Consider the following 16,959-nt stretch of genomic DNA (forward strand, 5'->3'; position numbering starts at 1 on the left):
GTTGCTTTACAGCCTCCACTCTTCTGGAAAAGGCTTTCCAGTAGATGTTGTAACATTGCTGCAGGGACTTGCTTCCATTCAGCCACGAGAGCTGTTTGGCGATTAGGCCTGGCTCGCAATCGGTGTTCCAATTCATCCCAAAGGTGTTCGCTGGGGTTGAGGTCAGGGCTCTGTGCAGGCACAGAAATGTCTAGAATGTCATTGTATGCTGTAGCATTAAGATCTCCCTTCAAAGTTTTTGGCTCGAGGGTCACATCGAGATTTTGAAATTCAACGGAGGGCCAAATTTTTGGGGGGACCAATTGTTTGTTCAAATCAATTTGCAGGGGCCTCCCGAGTGTCACAGCAGTCTAAGGCACTGCATCGAGGGGGTTGTGGTGTCACTACAGACCCGGGTTTGATCCCAGGCTGTGTCATAGCTGGCCGTGACTGGGAGACCCATGAGGCGGCGTACAATTGGCCCAGCGTCGTCCGGGTTAGGAGAGAGTTTGGCAGGCCGAGATTTCCTTGTCCCATTGCGCTTTAGAGCCTCCTGTGAAGGGCTGGGCGCATGCACGCTGACACGGTCACCAGGTGTATGGTGTTTCCTCCGACACATTAGTGTGGCTGGCTTCCGGGTTAAGCGGGCATTGTGTCAAGAAGCAGTGCGGCTTGGCTGGGTCATGTTTCGGAGGACGCACAGCTCTCGAACTTCGCCTCTCCTGAGTCCGTATGGGAATTGCAGTGATGGGACAAGATTGTAACTACCAATTGGATACCACAAAATTGGGGAGAAAAAAGGGGTACTTTTTTTATGTCTCGCGGGCCGGATTGAAGTGCACGGCGGGCTGGATACGGCCCACGGGCCGTACTTTGCCCCCCCTTGGCCTAGCCCAAATCATTGTCACTATGCATTGGGGCAGGCAGCATTCTCCTGGCATCCGCCAAACCCAGATTCGTCCGTCGGACAGCCAGAGGGTGAAGCGTGATTCATCATTCCAGAGAACGAGTTTCCACTGCTCCAGAGTTCAATGGCGGTGAGCTTTACACCACTCCAGCTGACGCTTGGCATTGCTCATGGTGATCTTAGGCTTGTGTGCGGCTGCTCGGCCATGGAAACCCATTTCTTGAAGCTCCCGACGAACAGTTATTTTGATGACGTTGCTTCCAGTGGCAGTTTGGAGTGTTGCAACCGAGAACAACTGATTTTTACGCGCTGCGCGCTTTAGCACTCGGCAGTCCCGTTCTGTGAGCTTGTGTGGCCTACCACTTCGCGGCTGAGCCGTTGTTGCTCCTAGACGTTTCCACTTCACAATAACAGCATTTACAGTTGACCAGGGCAGAAATTTGACAAACGGGCTTACTTTTTCTTGAGCGAATGGTCAGGGGGCCGTAACACAATTACAAATAATTTATATACTGCAAATTGACCGCAAGAAGCCCAAACAGATATAACATTTGACGAAAACATAATCATTTCAAACCTTGCTTACATTTATTTGTATACAATCACATATATCTCTCTATTATATGTGGGAATACTTTTGAACAGATTTCCAAATTAAAATCACTTTGAGCTGATTTGCTGGTGTTTTACAGTCATTTATGTCCCAAAACATTTTCTGTTCGAATTTTGCTCAGAAAACTTGGAGGGCCAAATAAAATTACCCGGATGCCAAATTCGGGACAGCGAGCCACCAGTTGGGGAAGTCTGGTGTACACCATGTGCATCCTGTACATATGACTAATAAAACTTGAGACCTGTCAGGTGCCAGTCAGACTGTCTCCTCTCTTCAGGTACTAGAGATGGTCTGAGACCTGTCAGGTGCCAGTCAGACTGTCTCCTCTCTTCAGGTGCTAGAGATGGACTGAGACCTGTCAGATGCCAGTCAGACTGTCTCCTCTCTTCAGGTACTAGAGATGGACTGAGACCTGTCAGATGCCAGTCAGACTGTCTCCTCTCTTCAGGTACTAGAGATGGACTGAGACCTGTCAGATGCCAGTCAGACTGTCTCCTCTCTTCAGGTACTAGAGATGGACTGAGACCTGTCAGGTGCCAGTCAGACTGTCTCCTCTCTTCAGGTACTAGAGATGAACCGAGCCCTGTCAGGTGCCAGTCAACCTGCTGAGTTGGCATCTAAGGCCTGACAGAGGGTCGTGCTTAGTTTATGTGGTCTGTGAGCAAAAGTGTTATAACATGTCTCCAACCATAAAATGTTAGCTTTTATATTAGCGTGTCTGAAGTGTTTTTAGATGTTGGCCTTTATACTCATATCTGATATTTGAAACGTATAGAAGATATAGGACATATTTGTTTTTGTACAGATACTGTAGATACAGTATATCCATTCCTTTCTTTTCTCCCATCTGTCCTGCTACCCTCCTCCAACCAGTGACATACTTTTAATGTATGCCATTAAGAAACTAATTAGGATAATGAACAGAGAGAGGGGGAGGCCCATCTTCTTTTCCCAGGTTTTGTAACGTAACAGGCCGTATCCTCTCGCCTCACACACACACAAAAGACACCCACCATCACACTGTGATGGTACTGTAGAGAGAAAACACACACACACACAGCTCACACATATAATGCTGCTGTCACACACACACACACACACACAGCTAACACATGTAATACTGCTGTCACACACACACAGCTAACACATGTAATGCTGCTGTCACACACACACACACACAGCTAACACATGTAATGCTGCTGTCACACACACACACACACAGCTAACACATGTAATACTGCTGTCACACACACACAGCTAACACATATAATGCTGCTGTCACACACACACACACACACACAGCTAACACATGTAATACTGCTGTCACACACACACAGCTAACACATGTAATACTGCTGTCACACACACACAGCTAACACATATAATGCTGCTGTCACACACACACACACACACACACACAGCTCACACATATAATGCTGCTGTCACACACACACACACACACACACACACACACACACACACACAGCTAACACATGTAATACTGCTGTCACACACACACACACACACACACAGCTAACACATGTAATACTGCTGTCACACACACACAGCTAACACATGTAATACTGCTGTCACACACACACAGCTCACACATATAATGCTGCTGTCACACACACACACACACAGCTAACACATGTAATACTGCTGTCACACACACACAGCTCACACATGTAATGCTGCTGTCACACACACACACACACAGCTAACACATGTAATGCTGCTGCCAGTCACACAGCTAACACATGTAATTCTGCTGTCACACACACACAGCTCACACGTAATGCTGCTGTCACACACACACAGCTCACACATGTAATGCTGCTGTCACACACACACAGCTAACACATGTAATGCTGCTGCCACACACACAGTCACACAGCTAACACATGTAATGCTGCTGCCACTCACACAGTCACACAGCTAACACATGTAATGCTGCTGCCACTCACACAGTCACACACACACAGCTAACACATGTAATGCTGCTGCCACTCACACAGTCACACAGCTAACACATGTAATGCTGCTGCCACACACACAGTCACACACACACAAAAGACACCCACCATCACACTGTGATGGTACTGTAGAGAGAAAACACACACACACACAGCTCACACATATAATGCTGCTGTCACACACACACACACACACACACACACACACACACACAGCTAACACATGTAATACTGCTGTCACACACACACAGCTAACACATGTAATGCTGCTGTCACACACACACACACACACACAGCTAACACATGTAATGCTGCTGTCACACACACACACACACAGCTAACACATGTAATACTGCTGTCACACACACACAGCTAACACATATAATGCTGCTGTCACACACACACACACACACACAGCTAACACATGTAATACTGCTGTCACACACACACAGCTAACACATGTAATACTGCTGTCACACACACACAGCTCACACATATAATGCTGCTGTCACACACACACACACACACACACACACAGCTAACACATGTAATACTGCTGTCACACACACACAGCTCACACATGTAATGCTGCTGTCACACACACACACACACAGCTAACACATGTAATGCTGCTGCCAGTCACACAGCTAACACATGTAATTCTGCTGTCACACACACACAGCTCACACGTAATGCTGCTGCCACACACACACAGCTCACACATGTAATGCTGCTGTCACACACACACAGCTAACACATGTAATGCTGCTGCCACACACAGTCACACAGCTAACACATGTAATGCTGCTGCCACTCACACAGTCACACAGCTAACACATGTAATGCTGCTGCCACTCACACAGTCACACACACACAGCTAACACATGTAATGCTGCTGCCACTCACACAGTCACACAGCTAACACATGTAATGCTGCTGCCACTCACACAGTCACACACACACAGCTAACACATGTAATGCTGCTGCCACTCACACAGTCACACAGCTAACATATGTAATGCTGCTGCCACTCACACAGTCACACAGCTAACACATGTAATGCTGCTGCCACACACACAGTCACACACACAGTCACACACACACAGCCACACAGGGACCTATCATTGACATAAGTAACACAAACAGAAGTAGCACAGCTAACATGTCTACACCCTCTCTCACTCCCCCTCTCCCCCCCTCTCTCTCTCTCTGTCTCTCTCTCCCTCCGTTTCTCCCGCACTCCCCCCCTCACTCCTTCTCTCTATCTCTCTCTTTCTCTCTCTCTCTGTCTTTCTCCCTCCCTTTCTCTCTCCCTCTCACTTGCTCGCTTTATCACTCACTCTCTCTCTCTCGTTTTCCCCTTGGCTGTGCTCTGACTCGGTTGTCAGACTGGGTTAGTTTGGCTGGATAGCTCTCTATAATGTCTCTTTATTTGTTCTCCTCTTTGTGAAAGAGGGTTGCAGTGTGGGGGCGGGCTCTGGCTTTTTGATTGTACTCTAGGGGAAAGAGCCTTAACTGATGTAGAGCTATCTCAGATCTCCAATCCCCTTTCCATGTTCTACATTTCACCCCGCTCTCCTGTCAATAATACACCTATGCCGGGCTGGAACAACGATTCGCCTCACATAATGAACAAACATGATTAACTTTACACTTGCTCAATTGGATGGAACATGGATGATAAGGGACACTTAAGTAGGCATTGGAGAATGCGTGTGAGCACTTGTGCCAGTGTGTGTAGGTGGCTATGATTCTGTTTATCTTCATATCATAGGTTTTGGAGGTTGTGCGTGTGCGTCCTTGTGTGTTCGACAGTTGGATAATAATACACGGCGTTTAGGTGTGTTTGGTAATCTGTCCCAGGTAGTGTGTATCTGTCAGAGTGATCCAGGTAGAGCATAAGCAGCCATTACCGAGCTGATGGAGCCCACAGTTTTCTCTTTCAACTGTTTGCCTGTCTGACAATGTGCCTGTGTGTGTTTCCTCATCCTGTGTGTTATCTCTCTCCTCCTCCAGCGCCTTATCTCTCCCTATCTCCTCACTGGAGCTGACAGGAACATGACCCAGAAAACCCTTTCTGATTTCAGACTCCGATAGGGCCTCTACATCGCCTCACTCACTCACTCTCTCTTTCTTTCTCTCTCTCGCTCTCTTTTTCGCTCTCTCTCTTTCTTTCTCTCTCTCGCTCTCTTTTTCGCTCCCTCTCTCTCTCTCTCTCGCTCTCTTTTTCGCTCTCTCTCTTTCTTTCTCTCTCTCACTCTCTCTTTCTCTTCCACTCTTTTTCCTCTTCTCTTCCAGCCCTCTGCTCCCGCTTCACCATATTCCTTGTTTCTTAATGTAGCTCTCCCTTTCTCTCTCCTCTTCTTTCTCCGTTTCCCCGTTCTCTCTAACTTCTATCTTATTTCGACCATCGTTTCACCATTTTCTAACCCATCCTCCCTGCACTCTTTTGGTCTGTCCTTATTTTACTGTGTTGGAAGTCTCTGTGATTCGGCCTTCAGCATCATGCCTTATATCTATAGAACTAGTCTATGTGGAGAGAGGTACTCTGCAATGTGATGATGTACATAAAGTACCTGAAGTATTATGCTAACGAGGGGGACGTTTCTGTGCTGATGATGTAGACACAGGCACAGATGGTTGCAGAGACAGAAAGTGTGTTGACCAGAGCGGAACAGTGAGAGAGAAAAGACAAGGAAGGACATGAATGTTAAGTCACAGATGTGCATCTGACTATTCAACTAAAGTGAACCCTAACCCTAAGTCTGAGTATCTGCTTCAACTGCCAAGCCTTCTATTGGCTAATAACCACAGTTGGTATTCAGGACTGGGATCAGAAATCGGCTCTAGCATTTCTGACAAACCAGACCATTTTTTCCCTTGAGGCCCCCACACCTGCCCATTTTGTTTATTGGAGCTGCCATTAGCCAGAAAATTGTAATTTTGTGCAAGAAACCCAAGTTAGACAGGCCCACTAGGTTAAAATTGTACCAGCCCATCTGGCATTTGCCCGAAATGCCAGATGGCCAGTCCACCCCTGACCTCATCCAATCAAAGAGAGGTGAAGCATCATCTGTTTCAATTGGTGTCCAATCAGGCGGTGTCCTCAGTGACTCCACCAATTACAGATTAGTGCACTGAGGCAGGGCCACTGCTATTTGGCTCTGGAGACACTGCTGCCCACACAGATTGGGGAAAATTGTTTAAGCACAATTTACAACTCAAATTCGATTTGAGAGAGGAAATATAGTGTGTGTTAACCTGTAAACAAATTATTTGAAGCATGCATGGAAAGAGATAGAACGGAGAATAGAGAGGGAAGAATTGGAGTGTTTGAGTAGCGATACAAGGAACCAATCCAACCCAGTTACCAGATTCTTGCCTAGCTAGAAAGCAGGTTTAAATCAATAAGCAGTAGAACTTCTTGCAGTGGAATGGGATTGGTGAGTGTGAATGTAAATGTGCATTCTTGTAGCACAATACAAAACGTGTTTTAGACCATATATCTGGTTACTGAGTTTAGATAGAATAGGACCCAATGTCTTGCATACAAGACAGAAAAGTATTTTACCATCAATACATCATTGCAATGGGTTTATTGTCCATCCTAAATGTATACATTTTAACATCTTTCCACCTACTGTAACAGCCAGCCAAGTGTAAAGCTGCATCTCTGCGAGATGAGCAGATTTTGCATTAGGGGAAGTTGAAGCCTGGCACTTGTTAATGTACCCCTCAGCCACGACATAACTTCATCTGGGTCAGAGGTCAGAGTCCAACACTACTACACCGACCACTGATAGAGCAGCACTGTACTTCATGGAGCTCCGCTGAGTCCCATTTAGAACGTAGGTTACGCACGTCTGCCAACCACACCCTGACACATTGACAGCAACAGATAACGTGCTACCTGTCTCAGACCTGCTGTTTTCAACTCTCTAGAGACAGCAGGAGCAGTAGAGATACTCTGAATGATCGGCTATGAAAATCCAACTGACATTTACTTCTGAGGTGCTGACCTGTTGCACCCTCGTCAACTACTATGATTATTATTATTTGACCCTGCTGGTCATCTATGAACATTTGAACATCTTGGCCATGTTCTGTTATAATCTCCACCTGGCACAGCCAGAAGAGGACTGGCCACCCCTCATAGTTTTTCCTAGCCACTGTGCTTCTACATCTGCATTGCTTGCTGTTTGGGGTTTTATGCTGGGTTTCTGTACAGCACTTTGTGACATCAACTGATGTAAGAAGGGCTTTATAAATCAATTTGATTGAGATAACGGGCTCTTTAACAATGGGCTGATATTGGGCTACTGTACTTTAACAACTTCCAGACAAACTGCAGTCTAGATTTACAGCCATGTCTAGCCATACCTGTCCACTTCCCTTACAGTGGGCATTATTGACGTCCTTTCTGTAAAAAAAGTTCAGATATGGCGCTATGTTCCCTGCACGTTGCAAGGCGCATGCTGGCAAACGAGTGCAGCAGAGTGTTTGAGTTCAGTGACCTCCCGTTGGACAGTGTCCCTGTTTTAACACCCTGTTGGACAGAGTGGGCTGAGAGTCCCCCAGTAGTGTAGCTGCTAATGCTGATGGAGCCCGGCCCATAAGACAGAGTGACAGCTGACTTGGGCTCAACTGAATTAGTATGTTGGGAGGGGGTTTTGTGCAAGGCTCACAGATGTATTTAATTTCACATGGGATGGGTTAAACGGTTCATTAGACTTAGCCCCGTTAGAGGCGCGGTAAACCCATCTTTGGGAGTTTCGCTGCTTCCTCTATCCTTGGTCAAGATGGGTCAATCCCTTAGCTGCTGTCTCACTTAGGAGAGAGGGGAGGTTTGGTGAGGGGAGGGGTAGGGGTTAGGGCTAAGTGGGTCACTCGCTGGGTCAATTTAGGATGTGCCAGAGACGAAAACAGCCCTCCCCTCCTGTCTCTTGTTTGTGAATAAATCCCCTGTACAACAGAATGGGTGTGCTCATGTGTTAATGGGTCAGTCTCCTTCTTGTTAAATGCATGAACATTTTTTCCCTTTTGTCTTCTGTTGGGGTTTTTCGGGGCAGACTTCCGCCTATTTCTGTCCGTGGCTGTGCATCCCGCTCTCTCTCTTTCTCTCCTTCGCCACAGATCATCATCTCAAATACTCATTCCTTCTTTTCTCTCTTTCTCCTTTGCTCTTTCTCTCCGTTCTTCTTCTCTGTCTCTCTCCAAAGTTGGTCATCATCTCGATTACATCTCGATTGTGCATGCATGCATGTATATATCTGTGTCTATGTACTCCTGTGTGCGTGTGTGTCTGTCACATACACAATCATGTCATTAGCACTTTGTCATATCTGTTCAGTAAACCAGTGAACCTTTAAACTGAGACATGCGAGAGTCTGCTCAACTCAAATACCATACACCATGAAAGCCACCCTCCCTCACCCTCCCTCTCTAATAAACCCTCTCTATTTCATTCTTTATTTCTCATTCTCACCCTCTCTATTTCTCATTATTTATCGCTTTTCTGTTTATATATTGTTCTTACACCTCTCCTTCTCTTCCTCTTTGGGTATTCACTGTAGTGTTTTTGCGGACTAATACTGTCGCGAATACAAAATACTGTTGTAGAATACTGTAGTATCAAATCAAATCAAAATCAAATCAAATTTATTTATATAGCCCTTCGTACATCAGCTGAAATCTCAAAGTGCTGTACAGAAACCCAGCCTAAAACCCCAAACAGCAAGCAATGCATGTGAAAGAAGCACGGTGGCTGGGAAAAACTCCCTAGGAAAAACTCCTGAGAAAGGCCAAAAACCTAGGAAGAAACCTAGAGAGGAACCAGGCTATGAGGGGTGGCCAGTCCTCTTCTGGCTGTGCCGGGTGGATATTATAACAGAACATGGTCAAGATGTTAAAATGTTCGTAAATGACCAGCATGGTCAAATAATAATAATCATAGTAATTGTCGAGGGTGCAACAAGCACGTCCGGTGAACAGGTCAGGGTTCCGTAGCCGCAGGCAGAACAGTTGAAACTGGAGCAGCAGCATGGCCAGGTGGACTGGGGACAGCAAGGAGTCATCATGCCAGGTAGTCCTAGGGCTCAGGTCCTCCGAGAGAAAGAAAGAAAGAGAGAATTAGAGAGAGCATATTTACATTCACACAGGACACCGGATAAGACAAGAGAATACTCCAGATGTAACAGACTGACCCTAGCCCCCCGACACATAAACTACTGCAGCATAAATACTGGAGGCTGAGACAGGAGGGATCAGAAGACACTGTGGCCCCATCCGATGATACCCCCGGACAGGGCCAAACAGGCAGGATATAACCCCACCCACTTTGCCAAAGCACAGCCCCCACACCACTAGAGGGATATCTACAACCACCAACTTACCGTCCGAAGACAAGGCCGAGTATAGCCCACAAAGATGTCCGCCACGGCACAACCCAAGGGGGGGGCGCCAACCCAGACAGGAAGACCACGTCAGTGGCTCAACCTACTCAAGTGACGCACCCCTCCCATGGACGGCATGGAAGAACACCAGTAAGTCAGTGACTCAGCCCCTGTAAAAGGGTTAGAGGCAGAGAATCCCAGTGGGAAGAGGGGAACCGACAAGGCAGAGACAGCAAGGGCGGTTCGTTGCTCCAGCCTTTCCGTTCACCTTCACACTCCTGGGCCAGACTATACTTAATCATAGGACCTACTGAAGAGATAAGTCTTCAGTAAAGACTTAAAGGTTGAGACTGAGTCTGCGTCTCTCACATGGGTAGGCAGACCATTCCATAAAAATGGAGCTCTATAGGAGAAAGCCCTACCTCCAGCCGTTTGCTTAGAAATTCTAGGGACAATTAGGAGGCCTGCGTCTTGTGACCGTAGCGTACGTGTAGGTATGTACGGCAGGACCAAATCGGAAAGATAGGTAGGAGCAAGCCCATGTAATGCTTTGTAGGTTAGCAGTAAAACCTTGAAATCAGCCCTTGCCTTAACAGGAAGCCAGTGTAGGGAAGCTAGCACTGGAGTAATATGATCAAATTTTTTTTTAGTAGTTACTATAGTGTTGCTGACATGACTGCAGTATACTGTAGTATTACAGTAAATACTGTAGTAAAAACAACTATAGTAAACTATAGTAATTAGTGTAGTGATTTTGCGGACTGCAGAATTTACTGTAGTGCTTTTGCAGATTGTAGTATACTGTAGTGTTGCTGACATGACTGCAGTATACTGTAGTATTAACAATTTACTATAGTATACAGTAAATACTGTAGTAAAAAAAACTATAGTAAACTATAGTAATTAATGTTGTGATTTTGCGGACTGCAGAATTTACTGTAGTGCTTTTGCGGATTGTAGTATACTGTATTATTTACCAGAGGTGTGGCCTCGAGTCACATTACTTAGACTCGACTCTGACTCGAGTCACAAATATGATGACTTGCAACACGACTTTGACTTTACAAACAACTATAGTAAACTATAGTAATTAATGTAGTGATTTTGCGGACTGCAGTATTTACTGTAGTGTTTTTGTGGTCTGTAGTACACAGTAGTATTTACTACAGTGTTTGTTGCAGACAATACTGTTGTATTTATTAACTATAGTATTGTACAGTATACTACGAAATTCTATAGTAAGTACTACACATGATCGAGGGATACTACAGTGTGTAATATAGTATTCTACAGTATAATACAGTTTACTACAGAATTCTATAATAAGTACGGCAGTATTCTACAGTAAACTGATTCAAGTCTGCAAAATCACTACATTGAATACTGTAGTAGAATACTGAAGTATTTACTGTAGAGTTGTGGACATGACTGTAGTATACTGTAGTATTACCTATAATAATTTTGCGGACTGCAGTATACTGTAGTATTTACTATAGTATTCTACAGTATACTACAAAATGATATAGTAAGTACTACACATGTTCGAGGGATATTACAGTGTGTATGTAGTATAGTATTCCAAATGAAAACAAACTTTATTGGCCACATGTGCCGAATACAACAAGTGTAGACTTTACCGTGAAATGCTTACTTACAAGCCCTTAACCAACAGTGCAGTTCAAGAAGAAGAAAATATTTACCAAGTAGGCTAAAATAAAAAGTAACAATAAAAAGTAACACAATAAGAATAAGAATAACGAGGCTATATACAGGGGGCACCGGTACCGAGTCAGTGTGCGGGGGTACAGGCTATGTAATCTGTACATGTAGGTGGGGGCGAAGTGACTATGCATAGGTAACAAACAAACAGCGAGTAGCAGCAGTGTACAAGGGTGGGGGGGGGTCAAAGTAAATTTTACCAATGGAGATTTTTATGAATTGTTCAGCAGTCTAATGGCTTGGGGGTAGAAGCTGCTGAGGAGACTTTTTGTCCTAGACTTGGCGCTCCAGTACCGCTTGCCATGCGGTAGCAGAGAAAACAGTCTATAACTTTGGTGACTGGAGTCTATGACAATTTTTTGGGCCTTCCTCTGACACCGCCTGGTGATGTACTGGGCCATTTACACTACCCTCTGTAGCGCCTTATGGTCAGATGCCGAGCTGTTGCCATACCAGGCGGTGATGAAACTGGTCAGGATGCTCTCAATGGTGCAGCTGTAGAACCTTTTGAGGATCTGGGGGCCCATGCAAAATCTTTTCAGTCTCCTGAGGGGGAAAAGGTTTTGTCGTGCCCTCTTCACGACTGTCTTGGTATGTTTGGACCATGACAGTTCGTTGGTGATGTGGACACCAAGGAACTTGAAACTCTCGACCCGCTCCACTACAGCCCCGTCGATGTTAATGGGGGCCTATTCGGCCCTCCTTTTCCTGTAGTCCACGATCAGCTCCTTTGTCTTGCTCACATTGAGGGAGAGATTGTTGTCCTGGCACCACACTGCCAGTTCTCTGACCTCCTCCCTATAGGCTGTCTCATCATTGTCGGTGATCAGGCCTACCACTGTTGTGGTATTCTACAGTATACTACCGCTTACTACAGAATTCTATAGTAAACTGTGGTATTTTGTGGGGATATGTAATACCTTTCCTTACATCTTACCCGCTGGTGTTATGTAATCTAGAGCCTCAAGCGGTAAATAGAAGGGGTGGTTGATACTGTAGTAGGGTGTCATGTGGTCATGTGATGTGATTATGACTGATGTGGCTTTAAATGGCCACTAGTCTTGGTTTGGATTAATATGACTGGGTTGGTATTTAAACGGTCAGGGGATGTGGCTGGGTTGTTATTCTGACTGTATCTGGGGAACTGTGTGGGCGATATGGGTCATGTCATGGGCATGGTTGTGGGATTGAGTTCAGTGTTTCTGACAGGGCAATACTTCTGGCTCCCTGCTCTGACCTAGTTCCCCTGGCCAGACGGCCCCACGTGTTTTTTATTTATTTTAACTCAGTCGGGGTCTCAACTTACTGTTGCAAGTTAGAATAGTAGAATACACAAGGTGTAATTTTGAAATTTGATTATGCATTAGCAGTTTTTCTCGTTATGTCAGTTACTTATAGTCACTCAATTAGCCCGCCAGCTATCTAAACTTATTAATCATGGTCGAATTATCAACCGGGGACCCCCATTGATTTTGTTAGTCAGTCTTACTCAGATATCATATTAAAAACTGCAAACATTTCTCTCCAACCTATGGCAAAATTTGTAGAATTGCATGAAATTCGTTGTAAAATTGAAAATTCTTCTCTCTGCCCCATGGCAAAACATGTAGAATTGCACAAAATTAACTCTAAAACATGTATCTCCGCTGTCAATGTTGTAGCCCCCAACCCCATCAAAGTTGCCCATCCCTGATGTAAGGTATCTCTCTAACGGTAGTCTTCCTCCCCTCCTCTTCCTCTCTTAGCTACCTCAGATGGGACGAGGCAGGGACTGGACAGCATGAGAGGAGGAGTGTGTGTGACACGAGGGATGAAGGTGATTCTCAAAGTGGGACAGAGTGAGTATCTTCATCAGATATATTGTCCTTGATTTGGTTTCATATCAGTCATTCAATAGTTATCATCCTCATATAGATGAATGTGCATGGGGGTCTTCAATATTCTTGTAAAGGCCTTATATTCATAATATTCATGAAACTGCCATATGCCAAATCAAATCACAATTTATTTTAAGTGCATTTAAAGAACAAGTTCACTTTTTTGGAACAAACCTACCCCACCAGCAATATACTTCCTCATGCTCGTTCTGCAGTTGCAGGGTCACAGATAAAACATGAACAAAAGCACACAAAAAACCACAACTTTTGAAACGGCATCTTTACTGTTCTTAATTCAAAATAAAAACACATGAAAATATGTCATTCCAAACTTTATCCGCAACGTTATATTCCATTTTGTTGGACTCAAGCAATATTTTCTGTGTGCACTTTCCAACAAAATGGAATATAACATTGTTATATACAGATTTGGTTAGAGAAAAGTGAATTGTCCTTTAACAAAAGGCTCAATTGTCAATACACTTTACAGAAAAGCAAATTCTTAAAAATGTTTACAACCCTAAACCAACTGTATGATTTCCCATAGCTGCTTATGGCCTCCCACCCAAACCCAAACCAGACCCAAACCGCTTCAACCCCAAAGGTAAGTCAGTCTACAGTACAGTATCCAGAGGGAGAGGAAACTCACTTCACTGGTTTAATGATACAGTATCTACAGTATTAGTAAGTCATTGATCCTGACCCCTCTACCCTTACAGGGAATGGGACGACACCCAAGGTAGGTGGCGAGGGCGAAGGGAACAACGGGAACAACCCTCCACCCTCCTCTAGCGTGGCGGTGATCGCTGGAGCGGTAGGGGGTGGAGTCTTCCTCCTCATCGTGACCGCAGTCATCTGTGTGGTGTGTTACCGCTGGCGACAGAACAAGCACTCTGAGACTCACCACCCCACCCTGACCCTGACCACCCTCACCCCCAAGAGGGGCAGCACCAGCGGGGCCGGCTGCTCCGCCGGAGGCAACAACGGCTCAGAGCCCAGTGACATCATCATCCCGCTACGGACTTCAGACTCGGCCTACTGCCCGCACTATGAGAAGGTGAGCGGGGACTATGGCCACCCCGTCTATATCGTCCAGGAGATGCCCCCCCAGAGCCCAGCCAACATCTACTACAAAGTATGAGAGATGGACAGCCACACAGCCCGGCTGACATAGACATACAGGTGTACCAACACATAGACTGCTGTTTTCAACTTAGAAATACAACTGTCCCTCTAGCTCCCTCCACTCCCTCACTCGCCCCACCTCCCTCTCTATGGCTGACTGTTGGGATGGCTATCCTCAACCTCCTGCACCATGGACTGTGCTGTACAGTGCTCTGACACTGTGGATGGATGGATGGATGGATGGATGGATGGATGGATGGATGGATGGATGGATGGAGGGGTGGTTGTGTCCACGTGGGGATATTGATCTGTTCCCTGCTGTGAACCCAATGATGGAGGCTGTGAGTCCTGGACATGTGGGCCATTAAGCTGACGGACTGTGGCAGCGACTCAGTCCCCACCTCTCACTCAAAGTGAGGACACTGGATATGAAATGTCAAACCTTTTCAAAGTGTTTGTGTGTGTGTGTGCGTGTGTGTGTGTGTGTGTGTGTGTGTGTGTGTGTGTGTGTGTGTGTGTGTGTGTGTGTGTGTGTGTGTGTGTGTGTGTGTGTGTGTGTGTGCGTGCCTACGCGTAACCTGTATGTCTGCTTGTGTTTGGTGTGTAAAACCAGTACCACAAGAACAAATATCAAAGCAAGATTCTGATTTCTACCCACTGTCACCATTTACAGATTATATAAAATCATTATTTCATAACTCATTTGTAGATTTTTATATTTCCATTCAGATTTCTGTTAGACACAGTTTTTCTTGTATGTATTGTACTGTATGTTCTCTGTTTTAGAGTCTGGATGAGATCTAGGTACTTATTTATTTCAGTGTTTGTGTTTGTCTTCGAAATGAAGGATCTTCTCTTCCGTTATCCCACTCTCTCTCTCACTCTACAATGCCTTAGCATTGAAATAGTTCACTTTTCTGTATATAAAGTTTCACAGAGGAAGGAGGATAGTACAACAGTACAAAGAAGTGTACTCAATAAGAGGAAGAAAAATGACAAAGTATTGGGAAAGTGTTTGAACAGATGAAGCCACAAACACTGTGATTCTCCCATACTGTGCCTCCAGATGCACATCCATAGCTACAGAACAGAAACCTTAACAGACTGTATTGTTCATGTTGCTCCTCTACGCCGGCTGAAAGGTTTTTTTTAGAGGTGAATTATCTGTTTGGTTTTGTTTCCCACACTGCGCTGGTAACTGATGACCTGTGGTTGGCTGCAGGAATTAAAAAAGGTGAAAAGGTCGGAGTTCATTGTTGAAATGACACAGGCTATAGTCAACATATACAGTTGAATTCGGAAGTTTACATACACTTAGGTTGGAGTCATTAAAACTTTTTTTTCAACCACTCCACACATTTTTTGTTAACAAACTATAGTTTTGGCAAGTCAGTTAGGACATCTACTTTGTGCATGACACAAGTCATTTTTCCAACAATTGTTTACAGATAGATTATTTCACTTATAATTCACTATCACAATTCTAGTGGGTCAGACGTTTACATACACTAAGTTGACTGTGCCTTTAAACAGCTTGGAAAATTCCAGAAAATGAGGTAATGGCTTTAGAAGCTTCTGGTAGGCATCATTTGAGTCAATTGGAGGTGTACCTGTGGATGTATTTCAAGGCCTACCTTCAAACTCAGTGCCTCTTTGCTTGACATCATGGGAATATCAAAAGAAATAAACCAAGACCTCAGAAAAAATATTGTAGACCTCCACAAGTCTGGTTCATCCTTGGGAGCAATTTCCAAATGCCTGAAGGTACCACATTCATCTGTACAAACAATAGTACGCAAGTATAAACACCATGGGACCACGCAACCGTCATACCGCTCAGGATGGAGACACGTTCTGTCTCCTAGAGATGAACGCACTTTGGTGCGAAAAGTGCAAATCAATCCCAGAACAACAGCAAAGGACCTTGTGAAGATGCTGGAGGAAACAGGTACAAAAGTATCTATATCCACAGTAAAACAAGTCCTATATTGACATAACCTGAAAGGCCGCTCAGCATGGAAGAAGCCACTGCTCCAAAACCGACATCAAAAAGCCAGACTACAGTTTGCAACTGCACATGGGGACAAAGATCGTACTTTTTGGAGAAATGTCCTCTGGTCTGATGAAACAAAAAAAGAACTGTTTGGCCATAATGACCATCGTTATTTTTGGAGGAAAAAGGAGGAGGCTTGCAAGCTGAAGAACACCATCCTAACCGTGAAGCACGGGGGTGGCAGCATCATGTTGTGGGGGTGCTTTGCTGCAGGAGGGACTGTTGCACTTCACAAAATAGATGGCATCATGAGGATGGAAAATTTTGTGGATATATTGAAGCAACATCTCAAGACATCTGTCAGGAAGTTAAAGCTTG

The 16,959-nt window shown here is 45.0% G+C and overlaps 1 protein-coding gene across 2 annotated transcripts in view; it reads left to right on the forward strand.

Annotated features, from left to right (window-relative positions):
- Positions 1-15,821, forward strand: part of LOC115204227 (ephrin-B2-like) — a 60,968-nt gene extending 45,147 nt beyond the window's left edge. For both annotated transcript variants that reach the window (XM_029769625.1, XM_029769626.1), the window contains 3 exons: positions 13,332-13,424; positions 14,011-14,067; positions 14,183-15,821. In XM_029769625.1, the coding sequence (XP_029625485.1) occupies positions 13,332-13,424; positions 14,011-14,067; positions 14,183-14,604 (572 nt within the window). In that variant the 3' untranslated portion in view covers positions 14,605-15,821. The remainder of the gene's footprint in view (positions 1-13,331; positions 13,425-14,010; positions 14,068-14,182) is intronic.
- Positions 15,822-16,959: the final 1,138 nt, after the last annotated feature.

This window comes from Salmo trutta, chromosome 12 (assembly GCF_901001165.1).
Source record: "Salmo trutta chromosome 12, fSalTru1.1, whole genome shotgun sequence".
NCBI classification, from domain to species: domain Eukaryota; kingdom Metazoa; phylum Chordata; class Actinopteri; order Salmoniformes; family Salmonidae; genus Salmo; species Salmo trutta.